Source organism: Rhagoletis pomonella, unplaced genomic scaffold, assembly GCF_013731165.1.
Source record: "Rhagoletis pomonella isolate Grant_MI unplaced genomic scaffold, Rhpom_1.0 Rhpom_scaffold_00011, whole genome shotgun sequence".
In the NCBI taxonomy this organism is placed as follows: Eukaryota; Metazoa; Arthropoda; class Insecta; order Diptera; family Tephritidae; genus Rhagoletis; species Rhagoletis pomonella.
In genome coordinates, this window is record NW_023458565.1 from 8,335,885 (window position 1) to 8,353,858 (window position 17,974).

The 17,974-nt window shown below is 33.1% G+C and overlaps 1 protein-coding gene across 1 annotated transcript in view; it reads right to left on the reverse strand.

Annotated features, from left to right (window-relative positions):
• The window catches only part of LOC118747349 (formin-J), a 125,759-nt gene that overhangs the window by 22,592 nt on the left and 85,193 nt on the right, over positions 1–17,974 (reverse strand). Inside the window, 2 exon segments of the mRNA XM_036481404.1 lie at positions 5,965–5,998; positions 17,666–17,825. Coding sequence (XP_036337297.1) covers positions 5,965–5,998; positions 17,666–17,825 — 194 coding nt within the window.

Below are 17,974 nucleotides of genomic sequence, written 5' to 3' on the forward strand. Positions count from 1 at the left end.
CATATGAAATTTGGCATCGAGCAGTTTGTTGAGGTCGGTGATTAAGAATTAAAGTAGACTTTCAAAATTCAAAATGGCGGACCCAGTATGATGGTCGAATTTTGAAAAAATTATCGCATCTAAATGAAACTTGGTATCTTGGCTTTTTTATGGTCGCTGACTACGAACATGAATTCAAATTTTTAAAACTCAAAATGTCGGAATCAATATGATGGTAAAATTTTTAAAAGTCTGTTTAATCTTTCCAAAATTTGGAAAAAAAATTATGAACCAAAAAATCTTTTGAAATTTAAAAAAAAATGTATCGCCATATTCCATCTGACATTTTGGATTTTAAAAACCTGACTTCATATTCGTAATCAAGCGACCCCAAAAGCCCTACCTGACTGGCAAGATTAAAGTAAATATTTATCAAAAAATAACAAAAAAACAGTCAATACTTACATATAAAATTTTGTCTGCCACATAAGGTTCGCTAGGCTTTTTGAGGTTAGAACAAACCCTGATGTGAATGCACAAAACGGACTTCAGATTCGTGTTCAGCATAAAAAACACTGGTCTGATCAAAATAAAATTTCATCGATTTTTTTGTGGTCCAGTGTAATCATAATACTCGTGGTAATGGTTATGGATATTTTATTGGGAACTTCAACTGATTTTTTGACTCCTATCACATTCTTTGGAAAAACTTAAATTCGAAAACAATGTTTTTCCACACGGGGTAGATGTGTACTATACGATTAGAGTAAACACAGCGCAGTCACAGAATGTGAAATCGGCGGATGTTTGAACACTTGATTTATGCGAATGCTCAGCCATGTTTCGGAACAATTAATTAAAATTTGACTGCATAATTAATTTCAATAAATTTCTATTTTGCCAGTATTTACATACATTTAGAGTTTATTTGCGCTGTAGATGCTCACTTAAATTTTTGTCGGGTGACTCTTGACTCTTTGTTTCTGAACGATTTTTTCTCTTTTAAGTTTACGAAGAAACTGTTTATAAAATCTGTCTGAGGGTGTGTATTTGACGTTTTGAGGGAGGGTCAGTGAAACGTAAGTGTTAATTGATTTATTTTGCTAATTATTTGTTTTGACGAATCAACTTGTGCTGCTTTGTAGGAAATGTGTTCTGGTATCTAATTACTTATTTAAGTGAATGGGGGTTTGAACAATTGGAACATAGTATTATAGGGTGCCACTTAGGTGATTACAGAAGGGGGATAATTTAGCGAAAGATTGTCTGCTAGAGAATTACACTAAGTCACTGAAAGAAAAATTGGCGTAAATTTTGTTTGTAGTTTTGATGACCAAATTAAATTAAAATAGAACGTAAAGTAATGTGGCGGAGCACGTAACGTAAAGTAATGTGTCGTGCTACACTGGCGCGCATCAATCACCTGAAGAAGACTCTCTTTAGCATTCACGGACATATGTAACAAAGTTGAAAATGCATGAAAATGTTATTGCGAGAACCAAACGAGCCTTAGAACGAAGCAAAGAAGGTCTCTCCTTCCAAACACCGATCTAAATAGAGAAAAACCTACATTAGCGGAGCAATGCGCATATGACCAAAGACAGCACTGGATATAATTCTCTAGCCACTACATATCCACTTTGAGCAGCCAGCTCCAATTGTACTTTCCTAAACTTCACAGCCTGAAACTGAGAATTACCACAGGTATCCTTAGAGGGCATTGCTCATTAAGAGGTCATCTGTGTAAGCTAGGACCCTGGTCAAATGATCTTTATCGCTTTTGAGCGGAGAGTGTAGTCTCAATGTGACCAAACTTTCTAAACTTTCGGGAGATTGTACGACTTGACTAAGCATTGTGAAGTGTATATTTCTATAGGGGGCACAATAAATCCGTTAGGTTGCAGTGCATACCTCTTATTATAAGCTATTCATCTATCTGGGCAACTTTAGTTTATATGCAATATATATACTTTTTGATGAATTTTAATAGACGCGGTGGCTTTAACACAATGAAAGAATTACATTCGACCAATGCATAGAAAAATCCCTGTCCGGATGACTGGTTTTGAGGTCTTCCCATTGTCAAGGCTACCTCCCTATTTGTCAATTTTGCAAAACAACGAATTTAAAACATTTCCCATTAATATGGTGTGCTGGGCGCCTTTTACATATTTCGTTATATCTTTGGCATTTACAGTCGGATCTTAACGTGTGATATATCGATGTTCCTATATTTGTTCCAAAGTTGATTGACCTCAAGTACACCGTTCTAGTACTTACCTATCAGATTTCAGTTTTTATTGTCCTAACATACCATCCTAATGTCAGTAAATTAAAGCTCTCCAAAAATTATTAAACTTTCGATAAGGATTCTTTCAGTAGAACTATTTTAAGGAAGTGTTTATTGCGGAAGGTAGGTGTTACCGAAAAATGTAAAAAGGCGACCTCTAGGTTCGATAATTTCTTTTTTTTCGAAATTGCCTTGCAAAAATACTTTCGACTCAAGGGTGTACGGCGAAGTTTTTTTTTTTCGTTTGCTTGTGAGGTGGTACTGTCAAATGTATGTTTATACACACACACCCAAATAAGTTCATTGCATAAACCCACAAAATTTAATTGGCGTTTATTAATTTGCATGCAAATTAAGATAAATGCAAAGACATTTTTGTTTATTTTAAATTTGCGAAATTACTTTTGGGTACTTACTATGTACACACATGCATTTGAGCGAAAAATCGTCTAACAAAAAAAAAATTGTTTATGTACACAAAATCACCTTCGGCTGAATTCAAAGGAAACAATAAAGGCATAATCTTAATCAAAGTGCTGCTGACAGCCAGTGGCGCTACGTCAATGCAGCGGTAGGTATACATACATATTTACATACACTTAACCTCATACACATGTATTTATATATGTACATACTAGATATGTGATTACTTAATTTGAATAAATTGTCAAATGCAACAACAACTACATCTACATACTCTTATGCACATGGGGCATTCCATAACAAAATGACCGTGGTTCACACTTCATGTGTTTGGATTTGTTTCAAATTTTTAGGGTTGATGGATAAATATAAATAATAAATAAAAATGAAATTTGAGCTCGATTAATACATTTCTAAAAAATTTACAGCACAAAACCAAAAACGAATCGATTTAATAGTTTTCCAAATATCTGGAGAACGGGGCGAGGAAAAAATGTGAAAAAATCACACATATAGATATGTATTTAAAAAAATTTTCACATAAAAAGTTTTTGGAACTAAAAAAAATTCTGAAAAAATTTAAAAAATTTGTAAATTTTTAATGTACTCATATACTATACTTAAGTATTGCGCAATGCACAGACCTACCATTTTGATTTTTTTTCAATTTCTTTTGAGATAGCATATTTTTAAAAAATAATTTTTTTATCAAAAAATTTCTATGCGAAAAAATTTTTAAGAAAAAAAAATTTTTAAATAATTATTTTCAAAGAGAATTTTGATGTGTGTATGTGTGATTTTTTTTTTAAGTTTTTTCTCGCCCCGTTCTCGAGATAGTTGGAAAACTATTAAATCGATTTGTTTTTGTTTTTGTGCTGTAAATTTTTTAAAAATGTATTAATCAAGCTCAAATTTCATATTTATTTAGTATTTATGTTTATTCATCGACGCTAAAAATTTGAAAAAAGAAAAAATCAAATACATGAACTGTGAACCCCGTCCATTTTGGTATGGAACGCCCCATATACATACATACATATGTATGTGCATTTTTACCACATTTGCATATTTTTCTGGGTACGGCTCTCTCGTTTGCTAGATATTTATGCTTTTATACTTATAAAAGTGTTAATGCAGTTAGCAAATTTAAGGCAATTGATAATTGATTATGTGCAGAATTAAGGTTAGATATATTTTTGAGATACCTATCCTGCGGCGAACAGTTTAAAAATAAATGCATACATGTATTCTCATAAAATGTGCTTCAAAATTAGTGTTAGAACGTCAAAAGAAGTTAGTTAGCAAATTATGTACATACTTACAAAGTTTTTGATATTTGAAAAAATTTGTATTTAAAAAGCTACTGATAATAAACATAAGCAAGGCATATTGAATAGGTAGTATAATTAGATCAGCTGATTTGATTTATTTTTTTTAATTATTTGGTCTCTAAAGTGTCAAATATTGTTTACTAATTTTTCACAAAAATTCTAAATTGTCAAAATATATTTTCATGTGAAAGCGAAGCGATTGAAAACCATCTTTTGGCACGTTCCCTTATCTCAGGGGCATAAACGCTCTTTACTGTGCCTCGCAAAGGGTGGATTGATGCTCTTGGAAGCAAAAAAAAAAATTAGACAGAAAGAAAGTTACAAAAATGTTTATATATTCTAATTGATTTTTTTTATAGTGTGCCATACACTATGATTAAAAAACGCACACACAGAATACTTTTACATAAGCAACAACAAAATACACGTAAACCTCGCGGAAAAAGATAGGATACCCACATTTTTAATAGTTTTGACTACTTTTATTGTGATTTTTTAAGGTTCATTATTTTTACATAAAAGTAACGTTCTTTATCTAACAAATCCATATAAATCTGAATTTCAGACTTTGTACAAAAATTATAAAAATTCCACAAACTGTTCATCCCGATTCCATTTTAATTTTTAATTTCTCGAATAGTTTTTGGTATGGAGTTTTATAGCTTACTAAATTCTAGTTTCTACAAAATCGCGGTGCTTTATGGTAATTTTTTTGCTGACGGTGTTATGCACTCTTTTCCATATAAAAAATTACTACAAAGCATTTCAAAACTAATTTTGATCAAACAATTTTGAAGTGCAGAGTAATTGTTTATTTTAATGTAAAACAGGGCCAGAATCCAGGCATCCGCGATCGAACAAAATTCGAATCGAAATTTTCTTGACAGCTTTTGGTAGCGAGTTCGCTTTTTCAGTTCAAAATGTATTTGAACAGCTGTCATTTTGTTTCATTGTTTATGTACTATATATTTGTACGTTTCTTGTTGAATGTTTTATTATTTAATAAAGAAATACAATTTATTCTAAGGCGAATTCATATAATAAGGCGACAGTAGAAGTTCAAAAACAAAAATGCCACTAACAAAGTTTACGCATAATGACATTAAGAATTACAACAAATACTTCAGGTTGACATTAAGAATCCTCGAGACGAAAATTCATTTCTTGGTAAAACCATCTTACCTGAATTCGTTTTCAATTATCCTAAATAAGTAAAAACTATCTAATATTGTGTTTTTTTTTTCAAAAAATCTACCAACTTCTACCAATTTTTGTATGTTAATTCTACCAATATTAAATTTTTCGAAGTCCGTAATAAATAAATTCAGATTGTGCAGGCCTTCTTCTGGACACGGGTCCTTCGGGGTACAAGCCAAATGAATGGCGAATTTTTATAAACAAATCAAAAGATGAAATTATATTGCCCTCCTTGCTCATAAAGCCGGGCCTTTATTAAGGAACCTAGACAAAAATTGACAATGTTTTTAATAAGAAAATTTTCTGCTCTAAGCACAGAAAAGATAAAAGCGGAAATAAGAATATCGTACTGCGTATAAGAATTTTCGAAGTTACCGTACTTTTGTGACCGAACTTCTTAGGCTTGTTTAAAAATAATTTTTTTTATTTTTTTTCTGAGTGTACATATGATCCATGTTTTTATTTAAGCTGTTAAATTTTTCGTTTATTTTGCTGTCATAAAGAGTTTGCCGATTTGAAAAGATCTTTTGCGGCTTATCTAGAAATGATTAGGTGTTAAGAAGAATTTTATAAAAAAAAAATCTGGTGCTTCTTCTTGTTTGACGCTGAAACCGCCTAAGCGATTTTGGCAGAGTTGTCACTAGATGACTACTTGAATTGTTAATGTATGTTTGTAAGTATGTTATTATTTTATATATATACGTTGTGTGATTCCATGTTTAGATTAGTTGATATTTAACTTACCTTAAATTATTTAATAGCGGCAACACTTTTAAACCTGTAAAGGAAATTAGAAAAATTAGTAATTTCGAAAAAATGCATCTATGCTGGATATAATAAAAAAGATTAAAGGCTTACAAATAATACAACTAAACTTCAAATATTGTTTATAGCTCCATTGAAAAACTTTATAAACTTTTTCTTTTCATGTAAACAGTTTTTAAGCCGTAGCTCAATGCTCCGATTAGCCTTTGCAGCTTACATAGATACTATGTGTATACACCCCGTGACAAAATGATACGGTCGGTCACCCAGTTCGGTCTCTTTATTTTTTTCCACATTAATTTGAATCATCTTTTTTCTTTTTTTTTTTTAAAGTTTAGCTCATTATTTAACAAAAACCATATATGTAAATCCACATTTCAAACTTTATACAAAATTTGAAAAAAACCAAAAAAATCTTACAAAAGTTTTACACCTTTTATTCAGAATTTTGAGTATATAAAAGTGCCAATTGGAAGTATATACAAAATACCGTTGTAAGCGAAAACACAAACTAAATTCATTTAGTTTTTTTTTTTGTAAGATTTCATTTGTTTCAACACAAACCAAGTCAACCCTTGCAAACACGCCACATTACTTGCTAAACGATTGTCGTCGTTAAGCCAATTATATTTACATCAATCATTTTCTGAATTAGGCGAGTTATTGTAAGCAGCGTTAAAAATATGTTTTTTATGGTGTTGCAAAATATGCATAAAAAACATTCTTCGTAAGCATCATTTTCAATAAAAATAATTGTACTTATATAACATATCCTTCTCGTCACATTAAAATATCCTTAGCGATAATTAAAAAAAAAGTGTATGAGACGGACTTTTAAGACGGATAATTTAAGTTTATTCCTTGATTCATTGATTTTATTAAGCAAATCTGAGATAGGGCCTTTTCGAGATATGTAGGTCGATCTTCCACTCAGCCGTAGAAGTGATTTTCTTTGAAGATTGGTAAAGAAGTCGATACAGAATTCTGAACAAATTTGCGATACTCTCAACTATTTCATTAAAATATCGACAACTTTGGTTTCTTGATTTCTTAATAGGTGTAACCTATCGATTAAAGAGTTTTCGAATAACATTAATTACTACTCGGACGTTAAGGCATATTCCTTATGAGCAAACATTTTCCTACTGGGGTACTAAGATTATGCATATGTAAAAAATGATAAACCATGTAAATGCCGACAAGCATTGTGACTGATTGTTTCAATGAATGGGATTAATATGACGCGCGTGAATTGACCAAAAAACACCCCCACAAACATAAGTTTTTTAATGACCCGCGCAATTACCAGTTGTACTGGGTGATTCCGAAGGCGACAATCCTACATACATACACAAGAGGAAGGCAGTAGTAATATTGCCGAAATATAAGCCAAGTGGCACAGTTTAATAAAAGCAGGATGAGAGCAATGCAGTTCATGAACTTTGATCATAGCGCGCACTTGGGAGACGTTGCTTTGATTGAGCAACGCTCAACGTTCATTTGTTCATATGAAACAGACTTTATGTTGGAATGTCACCGCGCATGCGCGTCGTTGGATGCACTAAATTTTCATTGTTTTTAATTAAAATAAATTGAGATGCGCCTGACCAATGGCTTCAGTTGAACACAAACAAAAAACAAATTGCACTGGAATTGTAAAAGTTTACTGCTCTTGGCAGACCTTAGACAAATGAAACGAAATGAAATCAAAGCGAAAATAAAATAATAAAGGAACACGCTTAAATATGGGTTTAACAAAAACGATAAGTAGACTTAAGTAACAAATGATAAAATTGAAAAATATGAGCTGGAGATAAAAGTTTCTACAAAAAAAAAAATACTATTTGAGCTCCGGCATATCCGTTGAAAAACTGAAAAAAAAAAACGTTTAACCAAAGCGTTTGTCACAAATTCGAACAAATGTGCGTCAATAACTCATCGATTCACTAATCATACAAACGTACATATGTATGTACATATTTACGAAGTGCATTGCTTAGCATTGAACACAGATAAATGTCAGACCGAGTGCTTTGTTTTTACTTTAATGATGTTAAAAGCCGACAAATAGCATTTTCGGCTTAAAATTTTTCCTTTAAACAAATGTATTCATAATTGTATTAAAATATTCCGTCAGAGCAAGGGTCATTGAGCTTATTAGAAATATAGCAACAACAAAACAAACAAAAAAATTCTCTAAATAACCCAGTGAGGTGTAAGTCATGCAGAGTTCGCAAAAAAAAACTCCAGTCGAATTGTCCGGAGGATGCGTCACGATAGGCAGATCATACTTTAAAGTACCATCAACTTATTACTTTAATAAGCCCTGTCATATGACACTTGAGAAGTGCATACGCAAATTTTCATAAAACACATACGAATGTATCTGTGCTATAGCACAGGGTATACCCTTTTTATGCGGTTTGATCTAGGATGTAGTAGGTATGGTAGTAGTCGCCTAAACAAACTTCCTACTCATATGTATATTTTCTGTATATGTAAACAGTTCTTTGGTAAGACGTGCGGGCTATCATCTTGAGCCATCTTCTGGACTTACATTTCTGTGATATTGTCCGCCATTATCTATGCATCTGTGGTGTGATGGAGCAGACTATTAATCAATTGCTTGGGAACCCTGCTTGCCAAACTTTAAAGAACGTTCGAGGTGTGCTGTTCAGCAGATTTTTTATGACATCTAGGGCTACTTTGGATGCATTGGTAAACATATCTTTATTTCACGGCTGAGTGCTGGCTTAACTCTCAGACTGAGGTCAGGCATACACATTGTACAAAAGTTTTTTGATGACGAGCACGATCCTCACATCTCTTCTGGCGAATATGCCCCGGTATTCTAATCCGTGGTATTTTGAATCGTCAGGTAGGAATTTACTAGTCTGTAGTTATAACTAAGCTACACTTAAGGCATAGTCCTGCCCTCTAACTGTGTACTTCCAAACTACGTAGTTCAACAATTTAAGTCTCGGCTAAATTATGTTAGATAACATAACGAATTTGTTTTATTTTTACTTGAAAGTACCTGGAAATTAGGCATTTGGCATTTCAGCCCGAGACTGCTTAGACTAGGTATTCCTCGGTTCGCAACCACTTATAGAACTCCCATATTCGGCCATCAAAACAACCACAATAGACTCGGTGAATGGCTGGTAAAACTCATTTTGCCGTCAATCATCGGAAGTATAGCGAAGTATTTGCATTCATTTTTCGTGACTCCAACATCTGACTGAATTCGGCCCAATGTATACGGGACATTTAATGTCAACCGTTCGGGGATAAATTGGAGTACTTTGGGGCGATATCCGAACCCACTATGGAGTAAGAGGCAGGGGCGGCAATCGTCTGCATACAGCTCGGTCTCGGCGATTTTATCGCACAGAACTTCATCAAAAATTGTGCAGGACCACAGTGGATTTGCTACATACGGGTATAGACGTGCATTATTACTGGATTCCGGAGCACACCGACGTCACGGTCAACGAGAAGGCCAACAGGCTTGCCAAAGAAGGTGCTCTGTCTTAAGCTGTACTGATAGAGGAAGTGCCAATTTCCCTCCAAGCGATTAAACGAGAGCTCGACCTCGACCATGATCCGGAAGCCGCAGAAAACCACAAGACTACAAAGTGTTCTGGATTATAAGCACAGCGTATGACATAAAGCTCACGTATTTTCTGTTATCTCTCAACAGGGAGGAGGCTAGAAACTGGTTGGTGGACATTGCATGCTGGCATTGTAGGCGTTTAAACTATCTTAGACCAACGATGCGATCTGCAGTAGATGCAGAACGAAAGAGGAGACTGTGGACAAATCCTTCGCGAGGAGCGGGATTTCTGCCTAAACCTCGAGCCGCCACCAATAAAGTAGGCTATAGCAAGGTGTTGCAGTTGGCCAAGAGGACTCACAGTGGTTCTACATTGCTCCTGGTACTCAGTAAGTAGCTAATATAATGCGGTCGTAGTTTATCTGGTAACGCTATGGACATAAACGGTTTCTGCGAAACCACGCAGTGAGTAACCAGCTTAACTACCTTCTTTCGTGTTTCATATTAAAAATAAAAGGATTCGTTTTAGTAAATAATTATACCTTTCAATGTTTTACATGCAATTTAATTTATATAATAAATTAAAAAATTTAGTTAAGCTTGCGGCTACGTTTGCACTCATTGCCATTCAACAAATACTGATAATTTTCTATACTTACTATGTGGCAACATTTAAAGACGAATTAAATGAATTTGCATACGGGCTCTTTCCATCAACAAAACCCAACCCCCATCTACTTAACTCCGGATAGTTTATCAACTTTTTAATTGTTTAATAATACATTGTCCAAGCGATAAATATTAAGATATTCACTTAGATGGTAAATATAGTATTGCATAAATTGACAATCGTGTATCGAGAAAAATGAATGAAATAAATTAAAATGCCATAATAATTGTACATAACGACAGCAAGATAACAAGCAATTGCAATGAAAGACCACTTGACTTCTATGAAGCCGGTGAATATGCATTCACCTGGAGCATTATTGAGCAAACTGTCTCAAACTGACAAGCTTGTTGAGGGAACGAAGGTTGCCTTGCTATTTGTGCATTCACAAAGTGACAGCTAATGCGATATACGAAATGACGTTTTAAATAAACAATATACTAAATGATGAATTATTAAGTGTTGCATGCAGTTGGTTGTTAAAAAAATAGTTATACTACATACTTGTGATTTCACTAATTCAGAGTTTGTGAAAATCCGACTTGAGTGATATGAATGGATTTTTTTTTTTAGTACTAAAATGCTCAGAGAAATTGAGAAAACTATGTATAATAGGTTTCTGGCAGGATCCCTTTCTTAGCATAGAGAGTACTTCTGAAGCATCAAGGCTCCGGAAGTTTCCTATGAAACCAGAAAAAGAGTGACGAATGCACCAAACAAAGGGCAGTAAGAAAACTACTTTCCTGGATGCACTTAAAGAGGAGAAATTCCGATTTACTAGACTCGAATCCAGGAATATGCCATTCCGCCTGTAAAGGCAGATACTGTGCTGATCCAAAGGCTTATCAACATATTCAAAAATGTTCTAAGGTTTAAAAAGTTCGATGGATTCGAGGTTAATCGTGCCTGTATCAGAGGATTGAGGTTTTCTAGTGCCGTTGAGGTTACCGCTTTTGATCTAGAAGATCTTATTCAGGATGAGAAGTTTTTTTTTTGTAGAAGTGGTAGAAAGCATTGAAAGCCGATAAATATAGGACTTGCATTTCGGCTCTCCGTATGAAAAACCCACCTCGCTCAGTTTCTCTCCTTCCGTGGAACATTAAGGGACCAATTTTCTATTGATGACGTCCACAAGGTTATTAACCTTAAGAGGCTTCCACACCTTTATGCTCAAGTCGTCCCTTTGTGTTGCGAACTACAGACAAAAGATAAAAATGTTCAGCGTCTTCGATTAGTTGTCGCGTACAGAAAGTGCTGTATCCGATGGGTCTACATAATTAGTAAAAAGTAAAAGTAAAAGTATTCTGTCCTTCAATCGGTAGTGGGACTAAAGGCAACGGGAGAGTTTATGCAATCATCAGTTGGCTACATTAACAGTTAGTTAATCGGTGAATCACAATAAGTATTTCGTGACCCACATCAACTTTATTAAGAGCCACACGTCATTATACAGCTATAGGGGTGGAAGAAACCAAACCAACCATTTCCTTACTGACGTATCTAAATGAGTGGAAGAGAGGGAGGTACTACTATATTTTCTTCAGAGTGTTTTCCCATCCGAGATCTACATATGTTGTACCTAAGACAGGTAATTGTCAGTCGGCTCTAATTCCACAAAACTCCGGTATAAGGCAGCAATGTCTATAATTATAAACTCACTTTGTACTCGATAATACAAGAATAGAATAGACAATCTCTGATTTAATAGACGACTTGCTAGGTACTTTTCGAGTGCCAAGAGGCAAATGAATTGAAACGACTAAGCGGACTCATATGCTAGCCAAAACTTTGGCAAATTTACCAATGGCAAACACAGTTGTCTTCTAAAAACCTCTATTACAATTATCTAAGGACAGAATTAGGCTTGGCAATGACTTCGAATGCGGAAACCTTGTCCAAAACTTTAATATTCTGCAGTATAGCCAACTCTTCCAAGGATTGCAAGATACCAGTTGAGTACTTAGGGACACTAGCGCTGAATTTTTTACTGACACAGAGTGAAGGGCACACTAGAACATCTTCTGTGTCAATGTCCAGCTGTCGGAAGATCGCAAAGTCAGCAACCCTGGTTCGGTCTTCTAAGCCTCACTGAAGGAAATCGTAGTTCAAAAAACTAACAACTTGTCTAAACTCCATGCATATATTCGACTTTGGCTAATTAAAATTGAAAGCTTATCAATGCGTTTTAGATACAATACATATTTTTGAAGTGGTGAGATTTTTAGTGAAATTATATTTTGAAAACTCTATCGGCTCTGTTTTTTTTTTAAGTTTCTTTGACGAATTATGCAATTCTTTAGCTTTTCTAAGCTAATATAAATTGCCCCTGAAATTATTCTATGGTAAAAAATATATTGAATATACGTACATATGTACATTAGACTGCATCACTCCCCATGCAAAAAAAAAATCGGTACTGCTTTTCCACCGGAATTCTAAAATCTATTACGTTTTAGGACCCTCACTGAAAGATTTCCCAAAAATATTGAGATTTATGTGAGCTCGGCCAATTTGAAAATACCTCCAATAATTTAGTTTTTTGTGAATAAAAACAGTGTTTAAGTATTTTTTGCAAAAAGCCACCTGAGTTGACAAAACAGTTTAAGCTTAAAAAATTTGCATAAAAATATTTAAAAAAATTTTCGACGGAATCACAATAATGAGATTTGTGATGCTGTTTTTTGAACTTTTTTCAAATACTGGTTAAAAAAAAAAAACTTGAATAACTCAGCCTAAACTTTACCGTTTCAGACATATGAGGTATCATTGGAAAGGAATTCTCCCACTTTTTTATTTTTTTTGCAAATAAGCTCATTGAAAGAAAAAGGTAAGACAAACGAGCCTCATCTCATGTTGAATTAAGATGTGTTGGTATTTGATAAAGAAAAAATTTGAATGTGAAGGAGTTTTTCTGCAAGGCTTTGAAAAAGGATGAGAAAATACCTTTCCACTGGTACCTCACAAGTCTACATCGATATAGTCTTAATCAAATCCTTGAAAAAAAGTTAAAAAACAGCATCAAAAATCTCATTATTATGATTCCGTTGAAAAAAATTTTGAATATTTTTATGCAGATTTTTAAAGCTTAAACTGGATTTTTTTCCAAAAAAATCGTTTAGGAAACTTATTTTATTCAAAAAGAAAAAATGCATTATTGAAGGTATTTTCCAATCGGTCCAGCTCACGTAAATCTTAATATCTTTCCGAAATATTTTGGTTGAAGTTTTAAAATATAATAAATTTTGTAATCCCGACAAAAAAGCCGCAACTTTTTTTTGGTGATGCAGTCTAATGTACATACATATGTAAATAAAACATGTCTATATGGCAAAGCCAAAAAATAAGCACTTAATAAACGAGACAAAAAAAACAAACTGAAATAACTTTGAACAAAGGAGTTGACAATTGTGAAAGTCGTTTGTTCCCCATATTTGGTGCATTTACGTAGTTGTGTATGTGAACGTATGCATGTATGTAAATTCTATATATATATATAATATATAAATTTTATTATTACTTTAGTAGCTAAATATGGATGGTAATTAAAAATCTCGTTTTTCCCTTGTTTTATTTATTATTTTCTCCTCTTATGCAAACGAACGCCTGTCACCACACAAGGCAGTTAAACCACTTTGTTTAAGAAGGTTCTTTGGTTATTTAGCGCAGTATCTATGAAGTTTGAATATTAAATAAACATTACGTTAAGGTAAAAAGCAAATTAAAAATACATATATTATTTGGTTTGGGTGCTTAAAATGAACGTATGTAAATCTGTACGTACCCTGAAGTGAAAAGCCAAACCACTCTGTAAAAATAGCAGTTCAATAGCTGGTATGCGCTATGGCGATGGCCTACCTGGGCGACAATTTCTCCCCAAGCGTACGCACAGTGGTCTGAGAATGGCAGATAGTCTATGCTTCGAAAGATCTCCAATAGCCAATTAGGTAGCCTGTCTATTAACACGATTTAAGGGTTATTTTCGGACAAAAATGGCTAAAGTAGTATTCGAAGAGCCCCGGGCATAGGTGTTGCATGCGTCAAATATTTTACGTAAAAATTAACAATATTAATTGAATGATCAGTAACGAAACGATGGCGAAAACCATGTTGCCTGATCGGCTACGTAAGCAGGAGAAATTTTGCAGCTTCTTGGAATTCTAGGCGCTTTAAACTATAAACACAAAAAAATCAATATACTCACAAAACTAAGGACCAAATATATAAAACTGCGTTTTTAGGTTATCTCTCTGGCGTCAGGATTTTTTTAAAAAGACTTGAACTTGGGTATCAAAAAGAAAAAAATTTTCGAGAATTGAAAACGACTGAGGAGGAATAGGTATTGAAACTGTTCTTCTAATTATTTTTTTTTCTATCCTAAACCAACAAAAGTTAGAAAAATGAGATTCGAGGATGCGGTAGTATATATATTAGTCCTTAACTAGAATTTTTTCAAAAATTACAAATGAAATTTTACAGAATATTCAAGGATAAGGTTTCAAAAAGACATTTTTAGTATGACTTCGTCCTTGCGCACTTAAATATTTTATTTGTTTTTTTTAATTCGACAAAATTTGCTCTTTTTTTTTGATATCCATAATGAATATTTTTTTAGTTAGTCATCTCTATGAAATCTCAAACTCCTTTTAAAAATAAAATATGTATGTAAAAAATTGAAGTTTAATGGTTTTATCGAAAATAAAGATAATAATGATGTAGATTAAATAAAGCCAATTGCATAGTTTTGCGCAAATGAAATCAGACGCTACCGAAATCCAACAATGGCCAATATTTTCAACATACATACTTTCGTGCGTTTATTTTTGTGAATTTGTTTTCACTAATTAGCACATATGCCAGCAGTGAACGTACCAGCTGGCTGCTTGCGTCTAATCACTTTTCACTGACCGTGTCCAATGGCTGCGTTCAAGTTCGATTTCAGCAAAATTGTCATGCCACTTGCGATGCAACCGTCCGCACGTGCTATGATTTATTTTTCAACGGATATTTGAAATCTTGGTTATAAATACAAAAATATATACGTAGGTATGTAAAAAGTATATACGCTTATCTGCCCGGTGCGCATGCGCAGGCGCTTATAGCCAGCGGCAATGAGGATGGCGACAACGACAACAAAAGCTAGCCGCTGCCATTAGCTTGGTCAAGGCTACTACTGTCTCATTGGTGACTTGTTAAGAGCCCATCCATTCATTGAGAGGAATGAGTACGCAAACTATGTATATGAAAACACGTTTGCGTGTTTCTCAATGGTTAATTTTTCGCGTTAATCTATGGTTTTTTTTTATACATATTTACATACAAACAAATTTTGTAAGGTGGGCCGACAAGACTGGTTGCTGGAACGGTTGCGGTTTTATTGACACCAACGCAATGAATAAAGAAACTATAACTGATTATCTTTTATTCTATTAATTCTATTATTTTTGTAGTGAAGCTAATTCTGTATGGCCTCACTTCAAAGTTCATTACACAAAATGTGTTGAACAAAACCAAAAAAAAAAATAAAAAATTGAAAAGCAAACGATAGCAATGAACTTGCAACAAAAGAAATGATCTGTCATTTTAATTGAGTAAAATTACTTTACGGCAGAATTTAACAAACAAAATCTATATTGTGAAGAGGTGAGAATATGAATTGGCAATGGGTGCGAGAAAGAACTTAGTCCATAAAGATTATCAGATGGGTACTTAGCAAAAATATATTAGGATGGGTCGAAAATTTCGGAACAATATTTTTGGTAACGTATGATATTTACTCATTTTATGGATAACTCTAAATAAAGGTCAGAAGTGATATAGACGTAATATTCTAAAGTGGCACTGGCGTATACCTATAATGGCAATGCAATCAAGACTTCTGCTAACACCTGTCATAGTAAAATTCACATACAAAGAAATTAATATACTTGTGAAACTTGGGGCCAAATATAGCAAATCTGCGCTTTTTAGTTTTTTCTCTGACGCCAGAAAGGAAAGAAAAGGACTTTGAAATTTCAAGGATAAAACACCGTGCGACAGCCAATTTTATACACAAAAAAATTAAATCAATATATTCAAGTTGTTTTCTCTGGCGTCAGGATTTTTATTAAGAGGACTTTGAAATTTTAAAGATATGATTAATTCAAAAAATTATTTGAAAAACTCGGTGCAATGTAGAATATGGATTATAGAATAAAAGAGAAAGTTCCGCAGATTAAAAAAAACTAAAATTTTTTTGGTGCATAAAAATGAATATGTAGGTTCTGAAAAAGTCCTTTTAAAATTTTATTCTTGAACATTCTGACAATTTTCCAATAAAATAGGGTAAAAAAAAATAAATAAAATATTTTGATGCACAAGGACGAAAGGGTACTAAAATTGTCCTTTCAGACTTGATCGTTGAATAACTTTGAAAATTTGCAATATGTATTTTTGAAAAAAATTTACACATCATCCGCAGAATAATCCTCGAATTCTGGCCTTTTAATTTTATTAGCTTAAAAAAATTAAAATTTATTAAAAGGGCATTTTCAATACCCAAAAAAATTTTTTTTTTTTATTTTACAGAATTTTCTCTTTCATTTGAAATTCCTTTAAAAAAAGCGTCAGAGAGAAAAATTGAAAACCCCGTTTCACTATATCAGGCCCACAGTTTCGTTAGTATATTGATTGTTTCGTGCATTTAGATTTTTTTTCGGGTTTTCGTCACACGGTGTAATTAACTCTAAAAATTATTCATAGTAGAATAACAATATGAGCAACAAATGAAAGAGAAAATTCTATAGAAATGGAAAAGATTCACTTTTCGGTGCACAAGGACGAATCGGTATTAACAACGTCCCTTTAAAATTTAAACTCTGAATGTCCTTGAAAACTTCTAATATTTATTTAAAAAAGTGATGCGTTAATAAACAATACAAACACATCCACATCCTTGAGTTTCGTCCTTCTAACTCAACTGGTTGAGGATAAAGAATTAATTAAAAAAGCTTCTTAGTTCTTGTGAGTAAAAAAAAAATATATTTTTTTTAATTCTACATAATTTTCTCTTTCATTTGGTACCCATATTATTATTCTGCATTTCAAAGCATATTTTAAATATTTTTTTTTTGTAATAAACATATCTCCGAAATTTCAAGGCCTTTAAAATAATAATTCTGACGTCCGAGAGAAAAGCTAAAAACGTAGTTTTACTATGTTTGTTTTGAAATTGTTTGGTTTTGTCGCACGGTGTCACATGCGATATTCTTCAAAGGGAAAATCCAACGGAATCAGTTCCGTAGATCTCTAAGCTGCACTTTTCTTGAGGTCCAAGAATCTTAATTCGACAAGAGTTCCGAATTTTTACGGTTTCGAACAAATGGACAAATGGGATTTTAAATATAAAAATATATACTTATGTATATGCACACACACATTCAGATATTTAGATAATAATTGTTTAATATATTACTTACCGATAAATTCATTGCGTATTCGAATACGTTCTTGTAGATTTGATGCTGATATAATCACGCAATTGATGAATGCCAATAAGGCAGCTTGGTATTCAACATTGGATGTTTTTTCCAGTTCGTTTATCACTATTTTGAAACGATATCGTTCATTTTTGAGATTCTATATGAAAAAAATATAATAAATATATATTAGAATTAATTTATATTAAAATTATAAATACTTATTTGTACTGTGAATATCAAGATTCACTTGAATAGGCACAGTAAGCTTAGCATCCTTAACATATTTTGGATATAAAAGAGAAAGTT